The 20,697-nt window shown below is 59.6% G+C and overlaps 2 protein-coding genes across 2 annotated transcripts in view; one reads left to right on the plus strand and one right to left on the minus strand.

Moving 5' to 3' along the window:
* tektl1 (tektin like 1) overlaps positions 1 to 4,583 on the minus strand; it is a 69,748-nt gene extending 65,165 nt beyond the window's left edge. The window contains exon 1 of the mRNA XM_068008989.1: positions 4,545 to 4,583. The gene's annotated coding sequence lies outside the window, so the exon portion shown is untranslated. The remainder of the gene's footprint in view (positions 1 to 4,544) is intronic.
* LOC137345727 (E3 ubiquitin-protein ligase TRIM39-like) overlaps positions 867 to 20,697 on the plus strand; it is a 44,634-nt gene continuing 24,803 nt past the window's right edge. The window contains exons 1-2 of the mRNA XM_068008990.1: positions 867 to 1,300; positions 20,272 to 20,367. Coding sequence (XP_067865091.1) covers positions 920 to 1,300; positions 20,272 to 20,367 — 477 coding nt within the window. The 5' untranslated portion in view covers positions 867 to 919. The remainder of the gene's footprint in view (positions 1,301 to 20,271; positions 20,368 to 20,697) is intronic.

Raw genomic sequence — 20,697 nt, forward strand, 5'->3', positions numbered from 1 at the left:
GGCTTTAGTTACTACCTCCTTACTGTCCACTGTCCTCCTCATTTGGTTCCCATCCCCCTGCCATATTAGTTTAAACCCTCCCCAACAGCGTTTGCAAAAGCACCCCCAAGGACATTGGTTCCAGTCGTCCGATTTGTAATAGTCCCACCTCCCCCAGAACCGGTCCCAATGTCCCAAAAATCTGAACCCCTCCCTGAAGCCACGCATTCATCCTGACTTCAAAAGGAAATTGGATGGGCACTGTGGTGGGGTGGGGGGGACTTACAGGGATTAAGGGGGATAGAGCCAGAGAATGAGACTGATTGAATTGTTGGCCAGAGAGCTGGGATGGAGTCGATGGGCCAAAACGCCTCCTTCTGTGCTGTTATGACTCTATGGTGTGAGGGAGTGGAGGGGGGAATAGTAACGCACGGGTGGTTAGGATTTGGAAAACACTGCCTGAGAGTGTGGTGGAGGCAGTTTCAATCAAGAGGGAATTGGGCAATTATGTAGAAGATAAAGAAAGAAAAAACAATTGCAGGGCAACTGGGAAAAGGCTGGGGCAGTGGGACGAAGGCGAGTTGCTCTTGCAGAGAGGCGGTCCGGACGGGCCGAACGGCCTCCTCCTGCGCCGTAACCGTTCCGCGACTTGCAATCATCACTTGGACCCTTGGAGCGCAGCATTGGCGTATGCACCTCGTTCAATTCGCTGTGGTGGTGGTGGTGGTGGTGGGGAAATATGAGTGTGTGTGATGGACCTTCTCCGAAGCCGCCTCGGTTTCTGTTCTGAGTTTCCCTTAAAACGTCAGCCGCAGCAAAGAAATGGAAAATGAAACCGAAACCTAATAGCTCGGTTTGAGCTCCTCCTTGTCACATCCCCCAGTCTCCAGTCCCCAACACAGGCAGCAGACAGCAAGTGTCAGCCGCTCCATCCAGCCTCATGGCTTCGTCCTCCTGTTTGAAGTCTGACCTGACCTGCTCTGTGTGCCTGGACTACTTCCAGGACCCGGTGCTGACCCGCTGCGAGCACACTTTCTGCCGCCGCTGCGTGCTGGCCTTCTGGAGCCAGCAGCGGCGCAACATCTGCCCCATCTGCCGCAAGATCTGCCCCTCCGACCACCTGCTGAGGAACCGAGCCCTGGCCGGGGTCCTCGACTCCCTCCGGCAGCAGGAGGACGTGCAGCTCTGCCTCCAGCACCAGCAGGATAAGACCCTCTACTGCAGTGAGGACCAGGAGTTCATCTGCTGCCAGTGCCGAGACTCGCAGCAGCACCGCGCTCACAAAATAATTGGCATACAAGAAGCCATGGCTGACTATAAGGTGAGGAGAAAGCACGGCTTTGATCCACTTCCCAGCTCATGAACACGGGACAGCCGCGAATAAATCCGATGGGGAGTTCAGGAGAAACTTCTTTTACCCAAAGAGCGGCTCTAGTGTAGAACTCACTGGTCACCTGGAGTGGCTGAGCTTTGATTCCTTAAAGGGGAAGCTGGATAAGGAGGAATACCGCAATAGGAGTTGGCTATTTAGCCCCTCAAATATCTTAACTCCACTGACCCACCTGGGTTCTGTAACCCCTGATGGCTCCATCGACCCCAGTTTGGACATTTTCAATTGATAACCAGCTTTTCTGGAGGGAGAGTTCCAGATTTCCACTGGCCTTTGCGTGAAAAAGCGCTCCCTGACTCACACCAGAACGGGCCGGTACAAATTTTAAGGTAATGCCCACTTGTTCTGGTCTCCCCTCCGCCCCCCCACCCCCCCTCCCACCTTCTCCCATCAGGAGAAATAGAGCAAATGAAGGGAAACGATCAAATCCTTTAATAAGCCACTAACCTTCCTCCAGATTGAAGGGAATACAAACCTAGTCTCTGCAAACTGTCCTCGTAATTTTAACCCCCTTAATCATTCTGGTGAATCTAATTATACGAAGGAGAAATGAACAGAAAGATAATGCAAGTCCTGTGAGATGAGACCGGGTGGGAGGAGGCTCATGTGGAGCACAAATACTGGCGTAGATAATTTGGGCTGAATGGACTGTTTCTGTGCTGTAAATTGCATGTAACTTAAACTTCTTATAAATTAATTTAATGTCATTTAACTTCTACTTTCGAGTTTAGGCCATTCAAGGGTAAAAACAGGGAGCGCTCTTCACAAAAAAGGGTGGTGGAAATCGGAGTCTTATTCCGCCAAAAGGCAGTGGGTGCTGGGGACGGTGGGGAGGGAGGGCGAGGTGGGGACAGTCAGTTGCAATGTCCAAAGCAGCAATTGCTAGATTTGTTCGGCATTGGTGTCAAGAGATAGGTATCGAAGACGGGTAAATAGACTTAATAATAAAAACAAGAAATGCTGGAACCACTCAGCAGGTCTGGCAGCATCTGTGGAAAGAGAAGCAGAGTTAACGTTACTGGTCAGTGACCCTCCTTCCGAAGAAAGTGGTTTCAGCATGTCTTGTTTTTATTTCAGATTTCCAGCATCTGCAGTATTTTGCTTTTATTATATAAATAGACTTAATGTTCAGATTAACCATGATCTAATTGAACGGTGGGACAGGAGCAGCTGAACGGCCTCCCATTCCTCTAGATGTGCTGGCGTTGCTCACGAGCCATCTGGCTTCTGCTTAATTGTAATATTTTACCATTGCTGTAGGATTCACCTGCTCCGTTCCTTCAAACCCACTGTCCACATGGGGTAAACTTCAGACAGAAGCACAACTAAAATGAAACTAGTGGCTTCCCGCTCCCCCTCCCCCAAGCCTGCCTTTCTGTCCAAGTGTGACTCAGTTTGCCTCCATGCCTGTCTGCCTGCTTGTATCTGTCTCTGCACTCGCCCGCGTGCATTTCTCCCTGCCTTTCAATCTCTCGTATCGTACTTGTACCTGACTCAAGTCTTCTGAATTGGTGCCTCGTGAATTCCTCCCCAGCAAGAAAGATTTATATTAGCGCCATTCACAACTCAGGATACCCCACAGCGCCTAACAGCCAAGTAAGTACTTTTTAGAAGCGTAGTCGCTGTTGTAAAGTAAGAGAGCACAGAAGTAACATTGTGAGGGTCGGACAAAGAGCTCAGTGTTGGTTGTTTGTACTGCCCAGAGCCATTAAGGTGTGGGTTTGTACACAACACTTTCAACTCTTGCTGGAACTTCTCTCTGTCTGCTCTTTCTCTCTCTCTCTCTCTCTCCCTGTTACTCTGCTCTACCACCTGTTATAGAATCATAGAAATCATAGAAAGATTAAGGCACAGAAAGAGGCCATTTGGCCCATCGTGTCTGTGCCGGCCGAAAAACGACCCACCTATGTTAACCTCACCTTCCAGCATTTGGTCCGCAGCCCTGCGGATTACGGCACTTTGTGGTGCTTAACAAGGCTCCTTTTGAATGAGTTGAGGGCCTCTGCCTCAACTGCCCTTTCAGGCAGAGCAGAGCATTCACTCCCTCCACAACACTCCCACCATGGTTTTTCCAACTCTTTCTTGAAATCGCTCTGCTGTCCTCTCCTCTCCTGCCAACAGCCTCCCTGACTGTGGTGCATTGGGTAGAACACTCACCTCTAATGTGCTCAGTTTCACAATCGTTCAATCGAGGAATGCTCTGCTTTTTCTTTCGCTCCTGAGCATTTCTGATTCTCATCTCTCCACCCTTGGCGGCCATACCTTCAGCTGCCCAGCTCTGGAACTCTCTCTCTCTGTATCTCTCAACCTCTCTCTTTCCTCCTTTAAGACGCTATTTAAAACCTGCATCTTTGACCAAGCTATGCTGCAATCTTCTTATGTGGCTCGGTGTCAAATTTTGTACCTGTAAAGTGGCTTGGGACGTTGTATTGGATTAAAGGTGCCACATAAATGCAAATTCTTGTTGTTTACTTTATAAGGGCAGAAGAATAAACCTGAAAGAATATTTCACATATAAATATAAAGAGCATTATAAGGCTTTGTGCATTTATTATTCTGAAAAGAATTTAAGGATGGCATATTTCGGCCAGTCTTATAGATTCGATGTCATTGGTAACAAATGTTAATTTCGGAAGCTAATAAATGGTTAAGGAAAAACTGTACAGTTAAAGGAATAATAAATATCTCTAATGATTTGAATTTATGTAGCTAAAATCTGGTAGAGGAATGATCACAGGCTGGCATTTTATGGACCCCACTGAGACGGAAAAGGAGGCGGGGGGGGGTGGAGAAGGAGTATCGTAATGGGTGGCGGGGGGTTGGCGGGTCGGAGGGACCGTCACCAAGTGATCTTTCCGGGAGCAGGATAGGCCGGCGACAACCTTCCCGCCCAGAGGCCAATTGAAGCCCTTAAATGGGCAATGAAGGGCCTGGTCCCGCCGCCGCTGGGATCTTACCAGCAGTGGGGGACCTGGGGGGGGGCGCAGGGGGGAACTCCGCTGTGCGGGGAGGGCGCCTTGCAAAATGAGGTGCCCTTCCTGCAGGCTTGTGGGGGGGGGGGGGTGGAGCACCCACTGGGAATAACTTTACCCCCTGGGAACCCCCTCCCCCTGGATTTCATGACCATCCCTCCTCGCTGGGGCCTTCCAGGCTGGCCCTGGCAACCCTGCCTCACCTGTATCACCTGTGTCTTGTCTGGGCTTCCAGTGCTGGGCCTGGGTCTGAGGCCTCTGCAGTACCGGCAGTGGCCACCGTTCCCAGTGGCATCACTGCTGAGCTGCTGGCCCTCTGATTGGCAGGCAGCTCTTGGAGGCAGAATCGCCATCTTTAAAGGGACGGCGATGCCAGCACGTGACCGCCTCCTACACAAACTCCAGCCCACAATGTTGTAAATGTGCTGAATGTTTTTTTCTAAACAAAAAGCTCTTGTTGCCGAGTCAGCAGGTTATGGATTAAGTCCCTTTCAAGACACTCGAGCACAAAATCTAGGCTGACACTCCAGTGTAAGTACTGAGGGAGTGCTGCAGTGTCAGCGATGCCTTCTTTTATGGATGTAAGAGACCCCATGGCATTATTTTGCAGAAGAGCGGGGGAGTTCTCCCTGGTGTGCTGGACGGCACACATCCCTCAACCAACATCACAGATTATCTGGCCATTACCACATTGCTGTTCGTGGGATCTTGCTGTGCGCAAATAGGCTTCTGCATTTCCTACCGCTGTAACCACACTTCCAAACTGTCTAATTGGCTTTAAGGTGCTGGGGGACGCCCTGAGGTTGAGAAAAGGTCTGTCTAAGTGCACGTCTTACTTTCCTTATGCTTTCAGTCATTTCCCCTGTCTTCTCTCCCACTTCCTGCTCAGTTCCTGTTAAAGCCCCTCGATGTGTGAATGCTCCAGAACTGACAAAACCTAACTCTGACAGTGACCCTGCCCAACTGCGCCCCAGTTTATTCCACAATTACTACAGGATGCTTCAATGTGGACTGTTGTGAGGGCAGCATGGGCTGTGTCCCTCAGCTTTCTAATGCCAAGCAGTTTTCTTTCAGGACCTTCCCTCCTGAATGGCACTAACTGTCGCTGGGGTGCAGTTCCGCAGGTGCCTGCCACATTCCAGTTTATCCACCGAAGTGCTTGTACTTTGCGTGTAAGCTCAGCGTGAGAATGAGCTGGCCATTCCACTGTGGGAGGCATCGCAGATGAGCCCGATCTTGCCCACATACAAGATTGACTCTTGCATTAAAGCCCGTCCCTCTTGTACATTCACTTTCCCATTGAAGCCTGACCCTCAAGTAGATTAACTCTTCCATCTGGGCCAATTCCTCTGGGACATTAACCCCCTCTTCGAAGTATTGCACCAAGGAAACAGCAGTTGTGCTCAGAGGAAGAGTGCGTTTGCTGAGCTGTTTAAGCTGTGTGCAGGGATAAGAATGGTACCAAGGCTTAAAAGGTTAAATTAGGAGGCCAGGTTTCATAGCCCAGCCTTGAATTCCCTCGCGTGTAGAAGATTAAGGGGTCATCTAATTGAGGTGTTGAAGATGGTTGAAGGATATGAAAGGAGAGATAGAGAAAAGCTATTTCCTCTGGTGGAGGGAGGCCAAAAAATGGAGCACAATTTTGCAACTGAGAGCTAGGCTGTTCAGGGGTGATTTCAGGAAGCACCTCTTCACACAAAGGGTCCTGGAAATCTGGAACACTTTCTCCCAAAATGCTGTTGAGGCTCGGGGGTCAATCGAAAATGTCAAACCAGACATTGAGAGATTTTTGTTCACTGAGGATAGTAAGGATTCTTGAACCAACATGAATGGAGTGAAGATGCAGATCAGTCATGATCGAATTGAATGGCAGAACAGGCTCAAGGGGCCAAATGGCCTCCTCCTGTTCCTATGTTAGGAGCCACTGGACCAGGAGTGATTAGGAGTGTGTGTACGTGGGGTCATTTCTTTCCCAAAGCAAATCAAGAGGCCCTGTGGGAAAATGTAGCAGCAGGGGGATAGGACCCCCTGCCCAACCCGGTCCCACAGGGGGAAAGGATAGTGTCTGACCCACTGCCCCACCCAGTCCCAGAGGGGGAGAGGACAGTGTCTGACCCACTGACCCAACCAGTCCCAGAGGGGGAGAGGACAGTGTCTGACCCACTGCCCCACCCAGTCCCAGAGGGGGAGAGGACAGTGTCTGACCCACCCTGTCCCAGAGGGGGAGAGGATAGTGTCTGACCCACTGCCCCACCCAGTCCCAGAGGGGGAGAGGACAGTGTCTGCCCCACTGCCCCACCCAGTCCCAGACGGGGAGAGGACAGTGTCTGACCCACCCTGTTCCAGAGGGGGAGAGGACAGTGTCTGACCCACTGCCCCACCCAGTCCCAGAGGGGGAGAGGACAGTGTCTGACCCACCCTGTTCCAGAGGGGGAGAGGACAGTGTCTGACCCACTGCCCCACCCAGTCCCAGAGGGGGAGAGGACAGTGTCTGACCCACTGCCCCACCCAGTCCCAGAGGGGGAAAGGACAGTGTCTGACCCACTGACCCAACCAGTCCCAGAGGGGGAAAGGACAGTGTCTGACACACCCTGTCCCAGAGGGGGAGAGGATAGTGTCTGACCCACTGCCCCACCCAGTCCCAGAAGGGGAGAGGACAGTGTCTGCCCCACTGCCCCACCCAGTCCCAGAGGGGGAGAAGACAGTGTCTGACCCACTGCCCCACCCAGTCCCAGAGGGGGAGAGGACAGTGTCTGACCCACTGACCCAACCAGTCCCAGAGGGGGAGAGGATAGTGTCTGACCCACTGCCCCACCCAGTCCCAGAGGGGGAGAGGACAGTGTCTGACCCACTGCCCCACCCAGTCCCAGAGGGGGACAGGACAGTGTCTGACCCACTGACCCAACCAGTCCCAGAGGGGGAAAGGACAGTGTCTGACCCACCCTGTCCCAGAGGGGGAGAGGATAGTGTCTGACCCACTGCCCCACCCAGTCCCAGAGGGGGAGAGGACAGTGTCTGACCCACTGACCCAACCAGTCCCAGAGGGGGAAAGGACAGTGTCTGACCCACCCTGTCCCAGAGGGGGAGAGGATAGTGTCTGACCCACTGACCCAACCAGTCCCAGAGGGGGAGAGGACAGTGTCTGACCCACTGCCCCACCCAGTCCCAGAGGGGCAGAGGACAGTGTCTGACCCACTGACCCAACCAGTCCCAGAGGGGGAGAGGATAGTGTCTGACCCACTGCCCCACCCAGTCCCAGAGGGGGAGAGGACAGTGTCTGACCCACTGCCCCACCCAGTCCCAGAGGGGGAGAGGACAGTGTCTGACCCACTGACCCAACCAGTCCCAGAGGGGGAAAGGACAGTGTCTGACCCACCCTGTCCCAGAGGGGGAGAGGATAGTGTCTGACCCACTGCCCCACCCAGTCCCAGAGGGGGAGAGGACAGTGTCTGCCCCACTGCCCCACCCAGTCCCAGACGGGGAGAGGACAGTGTCTGACCCACCCTGTTCCAGAGGGGGAGAGGACAGTGTCTGACCCACTGACCCAATCAGTCCCAGAGGGGGAAAGGATAGTGTCTGACCCACTGCCCCATCCAGTCCCAGAGGGGGAGAGGACAGTGTCTGACCCACTGACCCAACCAGTCCCAGAGGGGGAGAGGACAGTGTCTGACCCACTGCCCCACCCAGTCCCAGAGGGGGAGAGGACAGTGTCTGACCCACTGACCCAACCAGTCCCAGAGGGGGAAAGGACAGTGTCTGACCCACCCTGTCCCAGAGGGGGAGAGGATAGTGTCTGACCCACTGCCCCACCCAGTCCCAGAGGGGGAGAGGACAGTGTCTGCCCCACTGCCCCACCCAGTCCCAGACGGGGAGAGGACAGTGTCTGACCCACCCTGTTCCAGAGGGGGAGAGGACAGTGTCTGACCCACTGCCCCACCCAGTCCCAGAGGGGGAGAGGACAGTGTCTGACCCACTGCCCCACCCAGTCCCAGAGGGGGAAAGGACAGTGTCTGACCCACTGACCCAACCAGTCCCAGAGGGGGAAAGGACAGTGTCTGACACACCCTGTCCCAGAGGGGGAGAGGATAGTGTCTGACCCACTGCCCCACCCAGTCCCAGAAGGGGAGAGGACAGTGTCTGCCCCACTGCCCCACCCAGTCCCAGAGGGGGAGAAGACAGTGTCTGACCCACTGCCCCACCCAGTCCCAGAGGGGGAGAGGACAGTGTCTGACCCACTGACCCAACCAGTCCCAGAGGGGGAGAGGATAGTGTCTGACCCACTGCCCCACCCAGTCCCAGAGGGGGAGAGGACAGTGTCTGACCCACTGCCCCACCCAGTCCCAGAGGGGGACAGGACAGTGTCTGACCCACTGACCCAACCAGTCCCAGAGGGGGAAAGGACAGTGTCTGACCCACCCTGTCCCAGAGGGGGAGAGGATAGTGTCTGACCCACTGCCCCACCCAGTCCCAGAGGGGGAGAGGACAGTGTCTGACCCACTGACCCAACCAGTCCCAGAGGGGGAAAGGACAGTGTCTGACCCACCCTGTCCCAGAGGGGGAGAGGATAGTGTCTGACCCACGGACCCACCCAGTCCCAGAGGGGGAGAGGACAGTGTCTGACCCACTGCCCCACCCAGTCCCAGAGGGGGAGAGGACAGTGTCTGACCCACTGACCCAACCAGTCCCAGAGGGGGAGAGGATAGTGTCTGACCCACTGCCCCACCCAGTCCCAGAGGGGGAGAGGACAGTGTCTGACCCACTGCCCCACCCAGTCCCAGAGGGGGAGAGGACAGTGTCTGACCCACTGACCCAACCAGTCCCAGAGGGGGAAAGGACAGTGTCTGACCCACCCTGTCCCAGAGGGGGAGAGGATAGTGTCTGACCCACTGCCCCACCCAGTCCCAGAGGGGGAGAGGACAGTGTCTGCCCCACTGCCCCACCCAGTCCCAGACGGGGAGAGGACAGTGTCTGACCCACCCTGTTCCAGAGGGGGAGAGGACAGTGTCTGACCCACTGACCCAATCAGTCCCAGAGGGGGAAAGGATAGTGTCTGACCCACTGCCCCACCCAGTCCCAGAGGGGGAGAGGACAGTGTCTGACCCACTGACCCAACCAGTCCCAGAGGGGGAGAGGATAGTGTCTGACCCACTGCCCCACCCAGTCCCAGAGGGGGAGAGGACAGTGTCTGACCCACTGCCCCACCCAGTCCCAGAGGGGGAGAGGACAGTGTCTGACCCACTGACCCAACCAGTCCCAGAGGGGGAAAGGACAGTGTCTGACCCACCCTGTCCCAGAGGGGGAGAGGATAGTGTCTGACCCACTGCCCCACCCAGTCCCAGAGGGGGAGAGGACAGTGTCTGACCCACCCTGTCCCAGAGGGGGAGAGGATAGTGTCTGACCCACTGCCCCACCCAGTCCCAGAGGGGGAGAGGACAGTGTCTGCCCCACTGCCCCACCCAGTCCCAGAGGGGGAGAGGACAGTGTCTGACCCACTGCCCCACCCAGACCCAGAGGGGGAGAGGACAGTGTCTGACCCACCCTGTCCCAGAGGGGGAGAGGACAGTGTCTGACCCACTGCCCCACCCAGTCCCAGAGGGGGAGAGGACAGTGTCTGACCCACCCTGTCCCAGAGGGGGAGAGGATAGTGTCTGACCCACTGCCCCACCCAGTCCCAGAGGGGGAGAGGACAGTGTCTGACCCACTGACCCAACCAGTCCCAGAGGGGGAGAGGATAGTGTCTGACCCACTGCCCCACACAGTCCCAGAGGGGGAGAGGACAGTGTCTGACCCACTGCCCCACCCAGTCCCAGAGGGGGAGAGGACAGTGTCTGACCCACTGCCCCACCCAGTCCCAGAGGGGGAGAGGACAGTGTCTGACCCACCCTGTTCCAGAGGGGGACAGGACAGTGTCTGACCCACTGCCCCACCCAGTCCCAGAGGAGGAGAGGACAGTGTCTGCCCCACCCTGTTCCAGAGGGGGAGAGGACAGTGTGTGCCCCACTGCCCCACCCAGTCCCAGAGGGGGAGAGGACTGTGTCTGACCCACTGCCCCACCCAGTCCCAGAGGGGGAGAGGACAGTGTCTGACCCACTGACCCAACCAGTCCCAGAGGGGGAGAGGATAGTGGCTGACTCACTGCCCCACCCAGTTCCAGAGGGGGAGAGGAAAGTGTCTGACCCACTGCCCCACCCAGTCCCAGAGGGGAAGAGGACAGTGTCTGACCCACTGACCCAACCAGTCCCAGAGGGGGATAGGACAGTGTCTGACCCACCCAGTCCCAGAGGGGGAGAGGATAGTGTCTGACCCACTGCCCCACCCAGTCCCAGAGGGGGAGAGGACAGTGTCTGCCCCACTGCCCCACCCAGTCCCAGTGGGGGAGAGGACAGTGTCTGACCCACCCTGTTCCAGAGGGGGAGAGGACAGTGTCTGACCCACTGCCCCACCCAGTCCCAGAGGGGGAGAGGACAGTGTCTGACCCACTGCCCCACCCAGTCCCAGAGGGGGAGAGGACAGTGTCTGCCCCACTGCCCCACCCAGTCCCAGAGGGGGAGAGGACAGTGTCTGACCCACCCTGTTCCAGAGGGGGAGAGGACAGTGTCTGACCCACTGCCCCACCCAGTCCCAGAGGGGGAGAGGACAGTGTCTGACCCACCCTGTCCCAGAGGGGGAGAGGATAGTGTCTGACCCACTGCCCCACCCAGTCCCAGAGTGGGAGAGGACAGTGTCTGACCCACTGACCCAATCAGTCCCAGAGGGGGAGAGGATAGTGTCTGACCCACTGCCCCACCCAGTCCCAGAGGGGGAGAGGACAGTGTCTGAACCACTGCCCCACCCAGTCCCAGAGGGGGAGAGGACAGTGTCTGACCCACCCTGTCCCAGAGGGGGAGAGGACAGTGTCTGACCCACTGCCCCACCCTGTCCCAGAGGGGGAGAGGACAGTGTCTGACCCACCCAGTCCCAGAGGGGGAGAGGACAGTGTCTGACCCACTGCCCCACCCAGTCCCAGAGGGGGAGAGGACAGTGTCTGACCCACTGCCCCACCCAGTCCCAGAGGGGGAGAGGACTGTGTCTGACCCACTGCCCCACCCAGTCCCAGAGGGGGAGAGGACTGTGTCTGACCCACTGCCCCACCCAGTCCCAGAGGGGGAGAGGACTGTGTCTGACCCACCCTGTTCCAGAGGGGGAGAGGACAGTGTCTGACCCACTGCCCCACCCAGTCCCAGAGGAGGAGAGGACAGTGTCTGCCCCACCCTGTTCCAGAGGGGGAGAGGACAGTGTCTGCCCCACTGCCCCACCCTGTCCCAGAGGGGGAGAGGACAGTGTCTGCCCCACTGCCCCACCCTGTCCCAGAGGGGGAGAGGATAGTGTCTGACCCACTGCCCCACCCAGTCCCAGAGGGGGAGAGGACAGTGTCTGAACCACTGCCCCACCCAGTCCCAGAGGGGGAGAGGACAGTGTCTGACCCACCCTATCCCAGAGGGGGAGAGGACAGTGTCTGACCCACTGCCCCACCCTGTCCCAGAGGGGGAGAGGACAGTGTCTGACCAACCCTGTCCCAGAGGGGGAGAGGACAGTGTCTGACCCACTGCCCCACCCTGTCCCAGAGGGGGAGAGGACAGTGTCTGACCCACCCTGTCCCAGAGGGGGAGAGGACAGTGTCTGACCCACTGCCCCACCCAGTCCCAGAGGGGGAGAGGACAGTGTCTGACCCACCCAGTCCCAGAGGGGGAGAGGACTGTGTCTGACCCACTGCCCCACCCTGTCCCAGAGGGGGAGAGGACTGTGTCTGACCCACTGCCCCACCCAGTCCCAGAGGGGGAGAGGACAGTGTCTGACCCACCCTGTCCCAGAGGGGGAGAGGACAGTGTCTGACCCACTGACCCAATCAGTCCCAGAGGGGGAGAGGATAGTGTCTGACCCACTGCCCCACCCAGTCCCAGAGGGGGAGAGGATAGTGTCTGACCCACTGCCCCACCCTGTCCCAGAGGGGGAGAGGACTGTGTCTGACCCACTGCCCCACCCAGTCCCAGAGGGGGAGAGGACAGTGTCTGACCCACCCTGTTCCAGAGGGGGAGAGGACAGTGTCTGACCCACAGCCCCACCCAGTCCCAGAGGGGGAGAGGACAGTGTCTGACCCACTGCCCCACCCAGTCCCAGAGGGGGAGAAGACAGTGTCTGACCCACCCTGTTCCAGAGGGGGAGAGGACAGTGTCTGACCCACTGCCCCACCCAGTCCCAGAGGAGGAGAGGACAGTGTCTGCCCCACCCTGTTCCAGAGGGGGAGAGGACAGTGTCTGCCCCACTGCCCCACCCTGTCCCAGAGGGGGAGAGGACAGTATCTGACCCACTGCCCCACCCAGTCCCAGAGGGGGAGAGGACAGTGTCTGACCCACTGACCGAACCAGTCCCAGAGGGGGAGAGGATAGTGTCTGACCCACTGCCCCACCCAGTCCCAGAGGGGGAGAAGACAGTGTCTGACCCACTGCCCCACCCAGTCCCAGAGGGGGAAAGGACAGTGTCTGACCCACTGACCCAACCAGTCCCAGAGGGGGAAAGGACAGTGTCTGACACACCCTGTCCCAGAGGGGGAGAGGATAGTGTCTGACCCACTGCCCCACCCAGTCCCAGAAGGGGAGAGGACAGTGTCTGCCCCAATGCCCCACCCAGTCCCAGAGGGGGAGAAGACAGTGTCTGATCCACTGCCCCACCCAGTCCCAGAGGGGGAGAGGACAGTGTCTGACCCACTGCCCAACCAGTCCCAGAGGGGGAGAGGATAGTGTCTGACCCACTGCCCCACCCAGTCCCAGAGGGGGAGAGGACAGTGTCTGACCCACTGCCCCACCCAGTCCCAGAGGGGGAGAGGACAGTGTCTGACCCACTGACCCAACCAGTCCCAGAGGGGGAAAGGACAGTGTCTGACCCACCCTGTCCCAGAGGGGGAGAGGATAGTGTCTGACCCACTGCCCCACCCAGTCCCAGAGGGGGAGAGGACAGTGTCTGACCCACTGACCCAACCAGTCCCAGAGGGGGAAAGGACAGTGTCTGACCCACCCTGTCCCAGAGGGGGAGAGGATAGTGTCTGACCCACTGCCCCACCCAGTCCCAGAGGGGGAGAGGACAGTGTCTGCCCCACTGCCCCACCCAGTCCCAGTGGGGGAAAGGACATTGTCTGACCCACTGACCCAACCAGTCCCAGAGGGGGAAAGGACAGTGTCTGACCCACTGCCCCACCCAGTCCCAGAGGGGGAGAGGACAGTGTCTGCCCCACTGCCCCACCCAGTCCCAGACGGGGAGAGGACAGTGTCTGACCCACCCTGTTCCAGAGGGGGAGAGGACAGTGTCTGACCCACTGCCCCACCCAGTCCCAGAGGGGGAGAGGACAGTGTCTGACCCACTGCCCCACCCAGTCCCAGAGGGGGAAAGGACAGTGTCTGACCCACTGACCCAACCAGTCCCAGAGGGGGAAAGGACAGTGTCTGACACACCCTGTCCCAGAGGGGGAGAGGATAGTGTCTGACCCACTGCCCCACCCAGTCCCAGAAGGGGAGAGGACAGTGTCTGCCCCAATGCCCCACCCAGTCCCAGAGGGGGAGAAGACAGTGTCTGATCCACTGCCCCACCCAGTCCCAGAGGGGGAGAGGACAGTGTCTGACCCACTGACCCAACCAGTCCCAGAGGGGGAGAGGATAGTGTCTGACCCACTGCCCCACCCAGTCCCAGAGGGGGAGAGGACAGTGTCTGACCCACTGCCCCACCCAGTCCCAGAGGGGGAGAGGACAGTGTCTGACCCACTGACCCAACCAGTCCCAGAGGGGGAAAGGACAGTGTCTGACCCACCCTGTCCCAGAGGGGGAGAGGATAGTGTCTGACCCACTGCCCCACCCAGTCCCAGAGGGGGAGAGGACAGTGTCTGACCCACTGACCCAACCAGTCCCAGAGGGGGAAAGGACAGTGTCTGACCCACCCTGTCCCAGAGGGGGAGAGGATAGTGTCTGACCCACTGCCCCACCCAGTCCCAGAGGGGGAGAGGTCAGTGTCTGACCCACTGCCCCACCCAGTCCCAGAGGGGGAGAGGACAGTGTCTGACCCACTGACCCAACCAGTCCCAGAGGGGGAAAGGACAGTGTCTGACCCACCCTGTCCCAGAGTGGGAGAGGATAGTGTCTGACCCACTGCCCCACCCAGTCCCAGAGGGGGAGAGGACAGTGTCTGCCCCACTGCCCCACCCAGTCCCAGACGGGGAGAGGACAGTGTCTGACCCACTGACCCAACCAGTCCCAGAGGGGGAGAGGATAGTGTCTGACCCACTGCCCCACCCAGTCCCAGAGGGGGAGAGGACAGTGTCTGACCCACTGCCCCACCCAGTCCCAGAGGGGGAGAGGACAGTGTCTGACCCACTGACCCAACCAGTCCCAGAGGGGGAAAGGACAGTGTCTGACCCACCCTGTCCCAGAGGGGGAGAGGATAGTGTCTGACCCACTGCCCCACCCAGTCCCAGAGGGGGAGAGGACAGTGTCTGACCCACCCTGTCCCAGAGGGGGAGAGGATAGTGTCTGACCCACTGCCCCACCCAGTCACAGAGGGGGAGAGGACAGTGTCTGCCCCACTGCCCCACCCAGTCCCAGAGGGGGAGAGGACAGTGTCTGACCCACTGCCCCACCCAGACCCAGAGGGGGTGAGGACAGTGTCTGACCCACCCTGTCCCAGAGGGGGAGAGGACAGTGTCTGACCCACTGCCCCACCCAGTCCCAGAGGGGGAGAGGACAGTGTCTGACCCACCCTGTCCCAGAGGGGGAGAGGATAGTGTCTGACCCACTGCCCCACCCAGTCCCAGAGGGGGAGAGGACAGTGTCTGACCCACTGCCCCACCCAGTCCCAGAGGGGGAGAGGACAGTGTCTGACCCACCCTGTTCCAGAGGGGGACAGGACAGTGTCTGACCCACTGCCCCACCCAGTCCCAGAGGAGGAGAGGACAGTGTCTGCCCCACCCTGTTCCAGAGAAGGAGAGGACAGTGTGTGCCCCACTGCCCCACCCAGTCCCAGAGGGGGAGAGGACTGTGTCTGACCCACTGCCCCACCCAGTCCCAGAGGGGGAGAGGACAGTGTCTGACCCACTGACCCAACCAGTCCCAGAGGGGGAGAGGATAGTGGCTGACCCACTGCCCCACCCAGTTCCAGAGGGGGAGAGGAAAGTGTCTGACCCACTGCCCCACCCAGTCCCAGAGGGGAAGAGGACAGTGTCTGACCCACTGACCCAACCAGTCCCAGAGGGGGAAAGGACAGTGTCTGACCCACCCAGTCCCAGAGGGGGAGAGGATAGTGTCTGACCCACTGCCCCACCCAGTCCCAGAGGGGGAGAGGACAGTGTCTGCCCCACTGCCCCACCCAGTCCCAGTGGGGGAGAGGACAGTGTCTGACCCACCCTGTTCCAGAGGGGGAGAGGACAGTGTCTGACCCACTGCCCCACCCAGTCCCAGAGGGGGAGAGGACAGTGTCTGACCCACTGCCCCACCCAGTCCCAGAGGGGGAGAGGACAGTGTCTGCCCCACTGCCCCACCCAGTCCCAGAGGGGGAGAGGACAGTGTCTGACCCACCCTGTTCCAGAGGGGGAGAGGACAGTGTCTGACCCACTGCCCCACCCAGTCCCAGAGGGGGAGAGGACAGTGTCTGACCCACCCTGTCCCAGAGGGGGAGAGGATAGTGTCTGACCCACTGCCCCACCCAGTCCCAGAGTGGGAGAGGACAGTGTCTGAACCACTGCCCCACCCAGTCCCAGAGGGGGAGAGGACTGTGTCTGACCCACCCTGTCCCAGAGGGGGAGAGGACAGTGTCTGACCCACTGCCCCACCCTGTCCCAGAGGGGGAGAGGACAGTGTCTGACCCACCCAGTCCCAGAGGGGGAGAGGACAGTGTCTGACCCACTGCCCCACCCAGTCCCAGAGGGGGAGAGGACAGTGTCTGACCCACTGCCCCGCCCAGTCCCAGAGGGGGAGAGGACTGTGTCTGACCCACTGCCCCACCCAGTCCCAGAGGGGGAGAGGACTGTGTCTGACCCACTGCCCCACCCAGTCCCAGAGGGGGAGAGGACAGTGTCTGACCCACTGCCCCACCCAGTCCCAGAGGGGGAGAGGACAGTGTCTGACCCACCCTGTTCCAGAGGGGGAGAGGACAGTGTCTGACCCACTGCCCCACCCAGTCCCAGAGGGGGAGAGGACAGTGTCTGACCCACCCTGTCCCAGAGGGGGAGAGGATAGTGTCTGACCCACTGCCCCACCCAGTCCCAGAGTGGGAGAGGACAGTGTCTGACCCACTGACCCAATCAGTCCCAGAGGGGGAGAGGACAGTGTCTGAACCACTGCCCCACCCAGTCCCAGAGGGGGAGAGGACAGTGTCTGACCCACCCTGTCCCAGAGGGGGAGAGGACAGTGTCTGACCCACTGGCCCACCCTGTCCCAGAGGGGGAGAGGACAGTGTCTGAACCACTGCCCCACCCAGTCCCAGAGGGGGAGAGGACAGTGTCTGACCCACTGGCCCACCCTGTCCCAGAGGGGGAGAGGACAGTGTCTGACCCACCCAGTCCCAGAGGGGGAGAGGACAGTGTCTGACCCACTGCCCCACCCAGTCCCAGAGGGGGAGAGGACAGTGTCTGACCCACTGCCCCACCCAGTCCCAGAGGGGGAGAGGACTGTGTCTGACCCACTGCCCCACCCAGTCCCAGAGGGGGAGAGGACTGTGTCTGACCCACCCTGTTCCAGAGGGGGAGAGGACAGTGTCTGACCCACTGCCCCACCCAGTCCCAGAGGAGGAGAGGACAGTGTCTGCCCCACCCTGTTCCAGAGGGGGAGAGGACAGTGTCTGCCCCACTGCCCCACCCTGTCCCAGAGGGGGAGAGGACAGTGTCTGACCCACTGACCCAATCAGTCCCAGAGGGGGAGAGGATAGTGTCTGACCCACTGCCCCACCCAGTCCCAGAGGGGGAGAGGACAGTGTCTGAACCACTGCCCCACCCAGTCCCAGAGGGGGAGAGGACAGTGTCTGACCCACCCTGTCCCAGAGGGGGAGAGGACAGTGTCTGACCCACTGCCCCACCCTGTCCCAGAGGGGGAGAGGACAGTGTCTGACCAACCCTGTCCCAGAGGGGGAGAGGACAGTGTCTGACCCACTGCCCCACCCTGTCCCAGAGGGGGAGAGGACAGTGTCTGACCCACCCTGTCCCAGAGGGGGAGAGGACAGTGTCTGACCCACTGCCCCACCCAGTCCCAGAGGGGGAGAGGACAGTGTCTGACCCACCCAGTCCCAGAGGGGGAGAGGACAGTGTCTGACCCACTGCCCCACCCAGTCCCAGACGGGGAGAGGACTGTGTCTGACCCACTGCCCCACCCTGTCCCAGAGGGGGAGAGGACTGTGTCTGACCCACTGCCCCACCCAGTCCCAGAGGGGGAGAGGACAGTGTCTGACCCACCCTGTTCCAGAGGGGGAGAGGACAGTGTCTGACCCACAGCCCCACCCAGTCCCAGAGGGGGAGAGGACAGTGTCTGACCCACTGCCCCACCCAGTCCCAGAGGGGGAGAGGACAGTGTCTGACCCACCCTGTTCCAGAGGGGGAGAGGACAGTGTCTGACCCACTGCCCCACCCAGTCCCAGAGGAGGAGAGGACAGTGTCTGCCCCACCCTGTTCCAGAGGGGGAGAGGACAGTGTCTGCCCCACTGCCCCACCCTGTCCCAGAGGGGGAGAGGACAGTATCTGACCCACTGCCCCACCCAGTCCCAGAGGGGGAGAGGACAGTGTCTGACCCACTGACCGAACCAGTCCCAGAGGGGGAGAGGATAGTGTCTGACCCACTGCCCCACCCAGTCCCAGAGGGGGAGAAGACAGTGTCTGACCCACTGCCCCACCCAGTCCCAGAGGGGAAGAGGACAGTGTCTGACCCACTGACCCAACCAGACCCAGAGGGGGAAAGGACAGTGTCTGACCCACCCAGTCCCAGAGGGGGAGAGGATAGTGTCTGACCCACTGCCCCACCCAGTCCCAGAGGGGGAGAGGACAGTGTCTGCCCCACTGCCCCACCCAGTCCCAGAGGGGGAGAGGACAGTGTCTGACCCACCCTGTTCCAGAGGGGGAGAGGACAGTGTCTGACCCACTGCCCCACCCAGTCCCAGAGGGGGAGAGGACAGTGTCTGACCCACTGCCCCACCCAGTCCCAGAGGGGGAGTGGACAGTGTCTGACCCACTGACCCAACCAGTCCCAGAGGGGGAAAGGACAGTGTCTGCCCCACCCTGTCCCAGAGTGGGAGAGGATAGTGTCTGACCCACTGCCCCACCCAGTCCCAGAGGGGGAGAGGACAGTGTCTGCCCCACTGCCCCACCCAGTCCCAGAGGGGGAGAGGACAGTGTCTGCCCCACCCTGTTCCAGAGGGGGAGAGGACAGTGTCTGACCCACTGCCCCACCCAGTCCCAGAGGGGGAGAGGACAGTGTCTGACCCACCCTGTCCCAGAGGGGGAGAGGACAGTGTCTGACCCACTGCCCCACCCAGTCCCAGAGGGGGAGAGGACAGTGTCTGACCCACCCTGTCCCAGAGGGGGAGAGGATAGTGTCTGACCCACTGCCCCACCCAGTCCCAGAGGGGGAGAGGACAGTGTCTGACCCACTGCCCCACCCAGTCCCAGAGGGGGAGAGGACAGTGTCTGACCCACCCTGTTCCAGAGGGGGAGAGGACAGTGTCTGACCCACTGCCCCACCCAGTCCCAGAGGAGGAGAGGACAGTGTCTGACCCACCCTGTTCCAGAGGGGGAGAGGACAGTGTCTGACCCACTGACCCACCCAGTCCCAGAGGGGGAGAGGACAGTGTCTGCCCCACTGCCCCACCCAGTCCCAGAGGGGGAGAGGACAGTGTCTGACCCACCCTGTCCCAGAGGGGGAGAGGACAGTGTCTGACCCACTGCCCCACCCAGTCCCAGAGGGGGAGAGGACAGTGTCTGACCCACTGACCCACCCTGTCCCAGAGGGGGAGAGGACAGTGTCTGCCCCACCCAGTCCCAGAGGGGGAGAGGACAGTGTCTGCCCCACTGCCCCACCCAGTCCCAGAGGGGGAGAGGACAGTGTCTGACCCACTGACCCACCCTGTCCCAGAGGGGGAGAGGACAGTGTCTGACCCACTGCCCCACCCAGTCCCAGAGGGGGAGAGGACAGTGTCTGCCCCACCCAGTCCCAGAGGGGGAGAGGACAGTGTCTGCCCCACTGCCCCACCCAGTCCCAGAGGGGGAGAGGACAGTGTCTGCCCCACTGCCCCACCCAGTCCCAGAGGGGGAGAGGACAGTGTCTGCCCCACTGCCCCACCCAGTCCCAGAGGGGGAGAGGACAGTGTCTGCCCCACTGCCCCACCCAGTCCCAGAGGGGGAGAGGACAGTGTCTGACCCACTGCCCCACCCAGTCCCAGAGGGGGAGAGGACAGTGTCTGCCCCACCCAGTCCCAGAGGGGGAGAGGACAGTGTCTGCCCCACTGCCCCACCCAGTCCCAGAGGGGGTGAGGACAGTGTCTGCCCCACTGCCCCACCCAGTCCCAGAGGGGGAGAGGACAGTGTCTGCCCCACTGCCCCACCCAGTCCCAGAGGGGGAGAGGACAGTGTCTGCCCCACTGCCCCACCCAGTCCCAGAGGGGGAGAGGACAGTGTCTGACCCACTGCCCCACCCAGTCCCAGAGGGGGAGAGGACAGTGTCTGACCCACTGCCCCACCCTGTCCCAGAGGGGGAGAGGACAGTGTCTGACCCACTGCCCCACCCAGTCCCAGAGGGGGAGAGGACAGTGTCTGACCCACTGCCCCACCCTGTCCCAGAGGGGGAGAGGACAGTGTCTGACCAAATCTTTGTCATCAATTATTTGGAGTTGTCACATACCAGGAGATAAAACAAGTTCTTCTTCTGTTTTCAGCAAGAAATAGAAAATACCCTGACGTCGCTTCAGGAGAGAAGAACTAAGTGCGATGGACTGAAAGCCAAATCGGAGAAGTACATGACAAGGTTACAGGTAACAGAATGTGAGATGCAGTAAGGTGTCAGCAGATGGAGCCCTCACCCTGGGGAATCTGCAATTGTTAAAGTGCACAGCATGACCTGATTGCACGGCTGCACCTGGTTGATTAAGCCGACAATTTCATGAGCAGAATGCGAACTGCCTGCCTTACATTTAAATTGCCCCAAACTGCTGACAAAACCTACGCCCCCTGGAAAGTGTCTAATAATCCAGCAGTAATCGCACATAATCAGCTTTAATGATTTATATTTGTCCTCCCACCACTCCTTCCTTTCGGTGAAAGTTCTGACTTCCGACAGGCTCCAGTTCCATAAATGTAGTGGT

The sequence above is a fragment of the Heterodontus francisci genome, chromosome 29 (genome assembly GCF_036365525.1).
Source record: "Heterodontus francisci isolate sHetFra1 chromosome 29, sHetFra1.hap1, whole genome shotgun sequence".
NCBI lineage: Eukaryota > Metazoa > Chordata > Chondrichthyes > Heterodontiformes > Heterodontidae > Heterodontus > Heterodontus francisci.